This window comes from Phascolarctos cinereus, unplaced genomic scaffold, assembly GCF_003287225.1.
Source record: "Phascolarctos cinereus isolate Bilbo 61053 unplaced genomic scaffold, phaCin_HiC Scaffold_7;HRSCAF=346, whole genome shotgun sequence".
Classification (NCBI taxonomy): domain Eukaryota; kingdom Metazoa; phylum Chordata; class Mammalia; order Diprotodontia; family Phascolarctidae; genus Phascolarctos; species Phascolarctos cinereus.
This window is the reverse complement of record NW_027556180.1, coordinates 86,116,159-86,128,359: the sequence shown is the minus strand read 5'-3', so window position 1 is coordinate 86,128,359 and position 12,201 is coordinate 86,116,159. Positions and strand designations below refer to the sequence as shown.

Here is a 12,201-nt window from a genome sequence, read left to right as displayed (position 1 = left end):
TGCAAAGACTTGTATTTGGGTTAAAAAATCAATTTCACAAGTAAAAGATGGGGGGGGAAGCAGAGACAGTAGTTGTTCTGAAAAAAGCCCTAAAGATTTTAGCGGGGTCTTAGTGGACTATAAGCTCATTATGTGATGTGGAGGCCAAAAAACTTAGTGTAATTTGAGGCTACATAGGGAGGTAGGAGTCCCACTATAGTCTGACCTCCTTTGGAGTACTGTCTTCAATTCTGAGCATCATAGCTTAAGAAGGGCATTGATAAGCCAAAGAGTATCCTGAAGAGAGCAACTAGGATGATAGAGGGCCTTGAGTCTGTGACATATAAGGATCAGTTGAAGGAAATGGGGATGTTTAACGTGGAAAAGAGAAGCCTGGGGTCATAGTGGTGGTGGTGGTGGTGGTGGTGGAGAGTATTTGAAGGACTGTTTTGCAGAAGAAGGTTTAAACTGGTTCTGTTTGTTCCCAGAAGGTAGAACCAGGAGCAATGGGTAGGAGATACAGAAGCAAATTTAAGTCTGATGTCAGAAAAAATGAATTCCTAATTATCAGAGTTATGTGACAGTGGAACGGCCTCCCTGGAGAGATAGTTCCTCCTCCTCCTCGGACGTCTTGAAGCACAGGCTGGATGACAATTTGTCAGATATGTCACCATGGGGATTCTTTTCATATATCAGTTAGACTAGCTGGCCACTGAGAACCCCTCCAATTCTTAAACTCTGTGATTCCAGAAGTCATATAATGCTACTAGGTAATCCAAGACTTCTTGCCTGATGGGGAAATTTAGTATTTTGGTTGGCTTGCTTGAGATCTGATGCCTCCAAGTACTTCTATCTTATTTCACTCCCCTCAGTTCCTCCCTTCCAAGTTAGTGCCTCGCCACTTACTGGATGTCAACTCTTCTGCCTCTGGACTGTTGACATTATTTTTGTCAGTCCTTGCCTTGGTCTAAAATGGGGGTCCTTAACCGTTTTTGTGCCCTGGACCCCTTTGTCAGCCTAGCAAAGCCTAGGAATGCCTTCTCAGAATAATATTTTTAAATTCATAAGATAAAATATATAGGAAGATAAGGAAACCAATTAGGATTAGGGTTATTTAAATACAATTGTCAATATATCTTTTTTTTTTTTTAAATTCATGGTCCTTGGGTTAACAACACCTAGTAAACCTTGACTGAATTTTTTAAGCCTGATATCCCAGGCTGATATTGGCTTTAAATCTCAACACCAAATCAATTTGAGTAACTGATAATTTTATCTCCACCCTCTTTTGATGATCCTATGCAGCTAATTAGTTGACCTCTCTCCAGTCACCCTGATCCAAGTTTTATGAATATCATGGCAAATGAAGACCTTGTTCTAGCTTGGGTTCCTTTGGAAGGAGCTCTAATCTTGCTAGACATTCTGAGTTCCCTAGGCTGCTGACTATGAGTAAACTGCATCTGTCTACTCTCTCTCTCTCTCTCTCTCTCTCTCTCTCTCTCTCTCTCTCTCTCTCTCTCTCTCTCTCTCTCTCTCTCTCTCTGTCACTGTTCATTATTTTCTTTTCTACATTTTGCTAAGCATCAGGGAGGTAACTGGTGAATATTCTAAAATCACATGTATTATCATCATCTAAAATGTTTGTAGAGTCCTCACTATACTAAGTGCTCTTAAAAAGGGCATCTATAAAAAAATGGGGGGGGAGTGATTTAAGGCAAGATAGCCTAAATCTTAGGATCAGAAAACCCGCTTTGTAATTTTTGCCCTTCAGCCCACACTTGCTTTTGGAATCTCTGTCCTAAAGTGATTAAGACATTTTGGTAACAAGTTTCTAAAATGCCCTATCAGTAGAATCAGTTTTCTGTACTTGACTTAGAATTCTAGCAGCCTTCCCTCCTAGATGCTAATGAAGGTCCCAGCATTTGAGATGCTATGAACCATGATTGGGCTCATTACTATTTCAGTCCTAGAGCTTAGCAAGAAAGCTCCTGGGGAGTTACTATTAACATCTTTATTAACCCATTCCCCAAATCAGTCACTGAAATTAATTTAGATACACATTCTACTTTGATCTTCATTAATAGTTTCTCCTAGTCCCTACATTTATTTTTAGTTTTCTCATCTTTAATTTATCTGGTGGCAATTATTAGTTTATATGGAGTAGAAATACATGATCTTAGAGTTGGGAAAAAAATAGTAGCAAATCAAAAGCAGGTAAAATGATTTGATGGAGAAAACAGTCAAGTTCTTTCCTAGCTGAGGGCCTGAACTATAGTGCTGGTTCAATTTCCAAGATAGCTTCCATGCTCGATTCAACTCTAACATAAAGAAATATCTTCGAATGGACCATTCAGTGTTATAATAAAGACATTTTAATGCTGTTTTCATAAATGTATCTTCATTACTCCCATCAAATAAAATTTGATTCAACAAATATTTTTAAGTGCTTACTGTACATGTGACCATGGGCAAGTCAGGATATTTTCCTAAAGCTGAGATAGCACTATGAAAATATGTGGCCTGGGGGCAGCTAGGTGGCCCAGTGAATAGAGCACCAGCCCTGAAGTCAGGAGGACCTGAGTTCAAATCTGGCCTCAGACACATGATATTCACTAGCTGTGTGACCTTGGGCAAGTCATTTAACCCCAGTTGCCTTGCAAAAAAAAAATTGTGGAGTAAGTGGACTTTTAGCTGTTGTGATGTGTCCAAGAGTTAGCCTGGTTCTTGAGAGTGTCCCTATGTTAAAAGGCAGGATTCCCTTTTGGAAGGCAGCAGGGATGCCTGGGTACTCTACCTAGGATTACTCCTCATCTCCTCATCCCTTAAACAGGTGGGATCACAAGCTAGAAAGGATCTTAGTCCAATCCCCTCATTTTACATATGATGAAAATGAGGCCCAAAGACACTGTGGTCACTCAATAAATAGGAGAGCCAGGATTCACACCCATCTCTGACTCTGAATCCAGTATACTTTCTACTATACTGTATGGGGACTACAGTTCCTTAGAAGAAACTTTCAAGTCCTTAGTTATATTCCATGAGTTTCCCAATACAAACAGCCACTTTTTGATGCCCCAAGAAAGTTGATTTTAAATCTTTGGAAGAAAATGTAAACGTGAGTGCCCAATCTCCTTTCCAAAGAATACCTTCCTCAATGTGACCTGAGAATACTTTGGCATTCTGACCATACAAAAAGAGACTAGAAGCATTGGAGATGCCAAACAATCCCATTTTACTCAATAAAGACAACAGCTGCTATGGCAGACACAAATGGGCCATATGTTTTCTTAGTGCTACCTCAGCTTTAGCAAAAAATTCTGATATGCATACATATATGTGCTTTGCAGTGCTTTAAAGGGCTGGTTTTTTCTTTTAAGTTAGTATTTAAGATAGCCGAGGAAGAGCAAGAAAATTATCAACTGCTCAAATATATGGTATCTCAAGAATGTCTTGTATTTGAGAAATACTAGGAGACATCGTTTAGCAAGATAACCCTCGTGCTATTGTGACAAAACCATAGCAACTGGAAAATGTTTTAAGCAGAGTCCAAACAGTGATGCTCTGGTAATGTCAGCCACGAATCAGCAAGTGTTTGTTGACTAAGCAGTAACCATGTTTCCATTTCCATAGTTGTGATTTTGACTTCATTAAACATTTATATAAAATATAGCCTTTTGTTGTGGCAGCAATAGTCCTGCCCTCATTTTAAGTTTAGTGTTCTAATGAAGGCTTTCAGCTGTAGATTGGTTCCCTTTTGCAAATTTCTAATGTCTCTCCTTCTCAGAATTTCCATTGGACTCAATGGGAATCCTTCTAAAAAAGACTTGGAAGGTAAAAGAAAGGGAGTAAAAGTCTTGTACGATAATTTACTACAAAATAGTTGTGATAGAAGAGAACAGGAGACCACATATAGACCTGTTATTTTTAGAAGATGTTGAAAACAGAAGAATCAATTCCTCCTGGAATGGTGCTGGGTAAAACACTTATCTGTTTGGGGAACACTCTTTCATTGATTGGAGCTGTTTAACTACAGGAAAAATCAATATGGGAGATGCAAGGTCACTTTGCATCAGGTTATCTGCATGGGAGTAGGCGAGTGGGCTAGTGCAAGACAAAAGCTTTGTGCGTCTCAGATCTTGGACAGGTCAATTTCTATGCCTCAGTTTATCCAGGTATGAGACCGATCTAGGAGGAAAACTTTTCATAGTTAATTGAACAACTGAGAGATATTTATTCAGCCTCTGCTATGTGTAAGATGCTATGCTTTGAGGTCCAAAAATGTAATTTCAGGAAGCATTTAATCATCATCAGGAAACATCAAACCTTCCTTTTGCTGATAGAATTTATGAGAATTGGGTTCTACTTTTGATATCATGCTTCATCTCATTAGACATAAGTTGAAATCTGTGTACTTTATTTTTTAAAAATGTAGCTCATTTTGTGCTTAATTATTATAGAGAATAAATGTGGTCACATGACCATGATTGAGTCCGACAATGAGCCTTTCCGTAGCCATGTATTCTGCCAACCAGCGATGTGCTGGTAAATGTTTAAAAATTGGTTCTCAAAAAAAATTGTATGTATGACATACTTTTAAGTTTGCTCTGCATTATTAACATTTTCCCCATCACTTTATTAAGTCTAGAGACAAAACAAATTAAATCCTGATAGAAGTATTTTCCAATTCCAGTATGTGCAAATGATCTCGTTGAAAATTTAACAATCTTCTCTTATGCACCAGTGTGAGTTGGTTCCAGCACACGGACAGATCTCATCTCAGTATGAGGAAATCTCTCTAATAATTAGGGCTGCCTAAAAGTAGAATATATTACCTTGAGGGATAGTGAGTTCTCTATCACTGGAAGTCTTTAAAGGAAGTCTGGGCAAACATTCATCACAGATGTTACAGAAGAGCATCCTATTCGGATTCAAGTTGTATTGGTAAGGCTTATCCCATCATATAATGGAAAGAGAATTGATTCTGGAATCAGAAGATTTGTATTCCAATTCTGCCTTTGATACTTAATCTGTCAATAACTGTGATACTTGTGTGACCATAGATAAGTCACATAATCTGCAGGTTCAATTTACTAATCTAAAAATGGGGGAATTGGCATCTGAGGTTTCTTACAGCTCTAAAACTATGAATTTATGTATCTTCCATAGACCCTTCCAACTCTGAGTATGTGACTTCAAGTCTAGTGCTCTTTTTACTATGGTACTCTCCTTGGGAGTACCAACTGAAAATGTAATTCTTTATTAGATATGATACAAAGTTAAACTTAAAAAAAACATTGCTCCAGCCCACTGGTATTTAATTCATTTTTAAAAAAAAATGCTCACATTCAGAAGATACATCATTTTCATGATACTAGTAAGTAGGGGAAAGGCTGGCTGGTGAAAATATGGTGAGTCATTAGATTTGGAGCCCTAAACTTGAAAGACAGGTTGAAGGCCCTGCCTTTTTCTCTCTCAATAGCTTGCATACCCTGATTGTCCTCTTTGGAAGTATTGAATTCATGCCAGGAGATTTGGAGAATAGCATTTTTATAACTACTGTCACTGCGTCATCAATTGGCCAAAGTACAGAGGAGGGTATCCTGTGACCTCGAGGTCATATGTGCCCTTCTAGGTCCTCAAATGCAGCCCTTATTTGCCACATATGACCTCGAGGCTGCAGGTTCCCCACACCTGGAAGGGGATTCTGTAAGTATGAACTTGAAGCAATTACCCAAGCCTCAGATTTACTCAGCCCAGTTTGATCTTCTTATAAACCTCAATTTCTAACCAACTCTAACAGTCTTTGTACCAGAGGGCAAAGTTTCAAGACCTACTTCAACTCTGTCTTATAGATGAGAAATCAAATGGCATATCGTCTTAGTATAAGCTAATGGAATCAATCAACCAAGAAGCATTTATTAACTGCCTACTCTGTCCTTGGGCAGCTAAGTGGAGTAGTGGATAGAGGGCCAGGCTTGGAGTTAAGAAGACCTCAGATACTTACTAGATATGTGACCCTGGGCAGGTCACTTAACCCTATTTGCCTCAGTTCCCTCATCTGTAAAAAGAACTGGAGGGAGGAAACGCCAAACACTTCTGTATCTTTGCCCAGAAAACCCCAAATGGGGTCACAAAGAGTTGGACATGACTGAAATGACTGAACTGTACTAGGCCCATGATAGTGGAAAGAGCAAAAAGCTAGTTTGGGACCTTAGGCTCTAGTTCTGACACTTATATATGGTCTTAATTTGTTTTGCAGAATTTAAATTACTTGATCCATTTCCCCAACTGTAAAATGGATCTAACAAAGTATCTCTCTATTGCCTCTAAAGGATGATGTAAGGGGGTTCCCAGAAGAAATGGGGGGAAATAAAGATTGTTTTCTTCTCTACCTCTCCCACTTACCTTCTGTCACTTGAAATCTGAGACAGTAGCTAGAGAGGAACAATAGATGCACCGCAAAAGCAGGAAAAGAGGGAAAGAGCCAGTGTCGTCGCTTTGGAGTAAATGCCTCATCTGAAGATACAGTGACAAGGAGGAAGAGAGAACATCTAAAGGAATGGAAGGAGGGAAAGGGCAAAAAGGAAGAGGACGAGAAGGGAAGAAGACCTAAATGCAGATGAAAGATGTAGGGGAGGGGTGAGCATAAAAAAAAACACAAGGCCGGCTAGAAATAGAGAAGGAGAAATAGAGAAATAGAGGAAGGAGAAAGCCTCAGAAGTCTCAAGGATAACATAAGACATAATTGTATGTATGAACATACAATAAAGCAAATAGTATCAGATGTAAAATGCTAGTGATCCAGCCTATAAGGCTTTGAGGGAGGAAGGACTGGAGAAAAAGAAAAAGGGAAGGAATGAGAGTTTAAGTTATTGTGGTCATGTGGTGCTAGGATGTGAATGAGTGTTTGTGGAATTGGAGTGGGGGGAATGGTGTCACTAGAGACAACGTGTAAATACATAGTATGAAAATACCTTATTTAACGTGTGATGAAAAAAATGAGGTAAAAACTGAGTGAGAACTTTGAAAGCTGATCTTCGCAGTGTGGTTTTTGTTTTTTTATTACAAATTCCACCAACATTGGCAAAATCCATTCTATAGTACTTCTGTGGATCTATGAATTCCTTGATGTGGTCATTTCCTCTATCGGTGCAGGTTGTAGCCTGTCTGTTCCTCCTTTTCACATCAGTGTGATGTTGTAGGTAGAGTACAGGAGCTGGAATCTGGAAGACGGGTTCAAATCCCACTTCTCATATCAATTAGCTCCATGTGACCATGGAGAAGTCTCTATCTCTGAGCCTGTTTCCTCATCTGTAAAATGGGGATAATGACAATAATACTACACCAGTAGGACCTATTTCACATGTTTGTTGTGAAGCTCAGAGGAGATAACATATGGAAAATGCTTTGAAAACTTTTAAAGTACCACATAAATATCAGTGCTCGGCCATATTTAAATGTAAATTCCAAACATTCTCCAAAGGCAAATAAAAATGATTTTCTGATTATCCATTTTAGATTATCTCTACCAGAACACCTTTCCATTGGTGCAGCTCATTGAGACTTGATTATATGAACTGTTACCATAAGGTAATAAGAACACTTCCAAAAGTTGCCTCATCTTATTACATTGCCTAGAGGGAGCTAGTGGCACAGTGGATAGAGTGCTGGGCCTGGAATCACAAAGACCTGAGTTCCAATGTGACCTCAGAGACTAGCTGGGTGACCCTGGGCAAGTCACTTAACCACTGCTTGCCTCAGTTTCCCCCACTGTAAAACAGGGATAATAACAGCACCTACCTTGCAGGGTTATTGTGAGGATCAAATGAGATATTTGTAAAAGCATGCTTAGCAAGGTGCCTGGCATATAGCAGGTACTACGTAAATGCTTATTCCCTTCTTTTCCTCCTTCCTTTATAGCCTTACTTCATTTGTCACTGGAATTATTGCTATTTTGCCCTGTAGTAGAGCTCATGTCTTTTCACATGCGCATGTTTTGTTCTGGCAACAAAACTGGAAGACTTTGGAGGTTAATGATCTTAGTTACTAGTTTCTCCCACCAAATTGCCTTGTTACGTTTTTATATATTCGGTGTGTACTTATATATGCACATTTTGGCTTTTCTTCCCTTCCCTTTCCCCAGTAGAACATAAGATCTTTGAGAGAGGAGACGTTCACTTTTCCCCCTTGGTATTTCTAATACCTTGAACTCAGCCTGGCACACAGAGCAGACATAAATAAATACTTCTTTGCCTGATTTCTTTTGTACTCCGTACAGCATTCAGGACAGCCTTCTGCATATACTTGGAGAATTTCTTGTTAGCTAACTTAGTATTTAGTGATTCTTTCTCCAGTGCCTTTAGAATGTTCATAAAATAGTTGGCAATGCCTTAAAGAATGCTATTGGCATAGGATTAGTTGGTTTTTAGGTGAGGGAGGGTGTTTCCCCCGATCCATTTCATTTTTAATCATTCTGTGAATTCCTTTTCCAGAGTGGTTCCTGCTGAGTAAGCCCGAGAGTCTTCAGGTCGTCTGGAACAGGTAAACCACCTAATTCTAGAGCATCTTTTCTCTAAGTAGAGACCAAAGAGAGAAGTGGACCTAGTATCACCGAGCACCTGAATCTTTTGACAGTAGGCACCATGGAAATGCAGAAGGCAACTGATAGGAAGCTGTCTGTGAGTTTGTTAGTTTTTCTGTATAACCATTTTACCCTCAATGCTTTCCGTCATTAAATTTGTTTTGTGCCCCCTCAGTGGAGCACTAGATCCTTAGAGGAGGGAGTGTTAGCTAGCAGGAAAACCTTGTGGGTTTATTATTCTCATGCACATAGAAACCAAACATCATTGAGTGGCTATTTGGGGTGGGGGCATTTGATTCATGGAGGTCATGCTTTCCCAGGCCCTCTCTGCGCAGTCTCAGCTCAGACCAGGGCAGACTTTTATTACCAGCTTTCAACAAACCCCAGTTTCTTTTGCAAAGAAAAACAGATAATAGGGACATTCCCAGAATAGTTAGCTAACTAAGCTGTGCCAGGCAACCTAGAGGCTAGAGAAGAACTCAGCGTCTTCGGACAATGACCAATTACAATAACCGGCATTATTTGATCGGAGACTAATTAGCCGAGGCCTGTTCTTTTTGCTTCACTGAAGTCGCAGAAAGCACATCCAAGGAAACATTAGAGAGAGAGAGAGAGACTGGGAAAAGGAGCCCAGATGTCAAAGGAAAACACACTTTCACAGGTGGGGAGATACAGAAAAGGATTTCATCTGCCAAGATCCCATCTGAACCTGGGAATATTTTCCACTAAAAATCACGTGCAATTGAAAGAAGGCAAACTGAGTTTGCTCTTTCCACACTTTGAAGGCTTTTCAAAGTTCGTGAGCACAGAGTAGGGAGATTGGGGGTGGAGGATGGGCCCAATGCTGCAGCTTAGGTTTATGTCACAAACACTAATACATAGTAAAAGATATCAGAGCACCTTCTGTCCAGCATGGCATCATGATCCTCTGCTGTTTTTTAAAAGCGTGGTAGGGCCTGAGATCCAATGTCACTTACACAGCCAACTTGGAGGTAGGCTCAAAGGGACTTTCATTTATCATCTCATTCCAGGGATGGCATGAGCACAACTCTGTAAACACCCACTTGTCTACATGCCTGGGGTACCTCACCGCACTGATTCGGAGTTAAGGTTGCATTCTTTCATTTCCCTTGGCTACAAAATGCTTCTCTCAAAAACAAACCAAATAAGCACAAATCACCCCAGAACTGACATCCCACAAAACAGGAGAAGGTCCTTGCTGCTATTCGGGGTAGGCAGGATGGAATCTTACTGAATGCTTCTCGGGGTTTGGCCTCCTTCTGTGCCCCCCGTGCCACCAGATCCAAACCCCTTCCCTTGCTCATAGCTCTGTCTAATTGACACTGCTTACAGTTTCGGCTCCATTCGTAATCCCTTTGACTCCTGGCTCCAAAACTCCCTTCCCTGGCAACCACTCCCATATATATGTTGGTTTTGCCTTAGCATGTAGGGGCAGGGGCTGTCACCTGTTTCTGAATTTGTACAAAATACAAATCCTCAGTTCCAATGATGTGCCTGGCAGATAGTAAGGACTTAAAATGCTTTTTCACTCATTCATTCATTCATTCATTCATTCATTCATTCATTATTCATTCATTCATGGAACAATAAAAATATCATCTCATGAAGGGTCTTATGTTTGCTATTAGAAAGTGTGCCAAAAAAAAAAAAGCGTGCCGAAAAAAGATTACTGAAGTATTGCCGTCATCTCTGCATCATTGAATCTCCTTCTGGGAACCTTCTTGGCTCCTGAGAGGAGCTATGGTGGTAGCTAGTCTGCATAAGCCTGCAAACTATTGAGTAGTTTGATAGTAATCACTCTGAATTTATGCTTAACCAAATGCCACCCACATGCTCCTTGACCTGACCAACAAGCAGCAACAAAGCATCTTCCATGTTGTTTCTGATGGGGAAATAGCAATGTGTGTGACAGGTTTGTTGTCTTATTGTGGGAAGCTGCTTCCTTAGGTACTGACCAAACTTGGAACACTACAAGTCACCCTTCCCGGTCTGGTGCTGTGCCGGCTTGGGAGTGAGGGAATCTGGGTTCCAGACTCAGTTTTGGCCCCTTATGAGCTGTGTGACCTTCAGCAAATCACCTCAGTTTCCTTGTCTGGGAAATGCGGAATGTAAAATGGCCTCTAAATTTATAGTCCCATGATCAAAATCCCTGGCCTTCATGAGGCTCACAAATCTCTTTTAGATCTGAATCTATGGTCCTATGAATTACTGGGAAGAATGATTCCCCAGAAAACAAATGGGCATCTACTAAGGAAGATCCTGTAAAAAAGTGTGAGGTTGGTGGGGAAAGTGCTCTTTGAATTTGGAGGCAGACAACCTGTGTTCAAATTCTGACAATGTTATTTAGTTGCTGTGTGATCATAGGTATCCCTAAACCTCTCTGAGCTCTGGCTTCCACATCTGTAAAATGAGGAATTTGAACTAGATCAGAAGGCCTAAACCTTTTTCACATTATGCATCCCTTTGGCAGTCTACTGAAACCTATGAACTCCTTCTCAGAATAATGTTTTTAAATGAATAAAATAAAATATATCAGATTATGAAGAAAATCAATTATATTAAAATAAGGTTATGAAAATATATATTTTTAAAAAACAAGTTAACAGACCCTTGGGTTATGAACCCCAAGACTAGGTGATCTCCAGAGATTTTTCCAGCTTTAAAACCTATGATCCTATGTCTTTTGGGCCAATGGGATTCCACTGAACATCCATGGGAATTCCTTGCATCTGAAGCCCTCTATTTGGTAAGAAATTAAGGCTATTGTAACATATTTCAGAATTTTAATCTGGATGCTGTCACTTCTGAAATTTTAGCCAGCTGAAAGAGCACCATGTCCTTTTGAGCTGACATTGGAAGGAAAGGTCCATGATAGGGTTCTTTTAAATTTTTTATTAATGAGTTCTTAATAATAGGGCAGATCTTACTTGTCCTACTAAGTACCTTTGACATGAATCTTAAGGGATGCAAAGCCAGGTCCCACTCTTGATTTTTCATCATGTAGATTGCAGGAAATATATCTAAGGACACAGAGCTATCATAATTTATGGCATAATTTCATAACAGCTGTATTTTTATGCCATTTTTCATCCTAAAGTAGAAGGTACATCTTCTCTTATGGGGAATATTTCAGAAGGTGCCAGTCAAAGAAGGTGAGAAGTCAGTAGGAAAAGTAATGGGGAAGGCAAGATCAAGGTTTTATTCCTAGAATAGTAGGATTTACTTTTTTCCATAAGTACAGCTATAATACATATGGGTAATCACCTTTAGAATAAATATAGTTATTGGATGGGGAGAATGGGGTCAAGATATTAGCCCATTAAATTCCTATTAGTGCTTCTCTTGCTGAAGACTGTCTAGTCAAATCATGAAACATGGAAGAGAAACATAAAAACCCCCACAAATCACTGGCATCATTAATACACGCTGATCCTTTGGCACCTGGTGCAAGATTTAGAAAATACACCCTTAGAAAAATTCTTAAAGAAACATTCAAATTGTGGGGAAGGAAGAAGAGGGGAGAAGAAAGACCCTAGGACCTAAGGCCTCATGGAATAGCTGGGGGAAGAAAAGAGCCCTGATTCACCTCAAGTTTGCTTGAGGCCAGGGAGGCCACCGGA

The 12,201-nt window shown here is 39.9% G+C and overlaps 1 protein-coding gene across 1 annotated transcript in view; it reads left to right on the top strand.

Moving 5' to 3' along the window:
• Window positions 1-12,201, top strand: part of CDK15 (cyclin dependent kinase 15) — a 112,752-nt gene that overhangs the window by 69,816 nt on the left and 30,735 nt on the right. Inside the window, exon 12 of the mRNA XM_020970624.2 lies at window positions 8,472-8,520. Within this exon, the coding sequence (XP_020826283.1) occupies window positions 8,472-8,520 (49 nt within the window). The remainder of the gene's footprint in view (window positions 1-8,471; window positions 8,521-12,201) is intronic.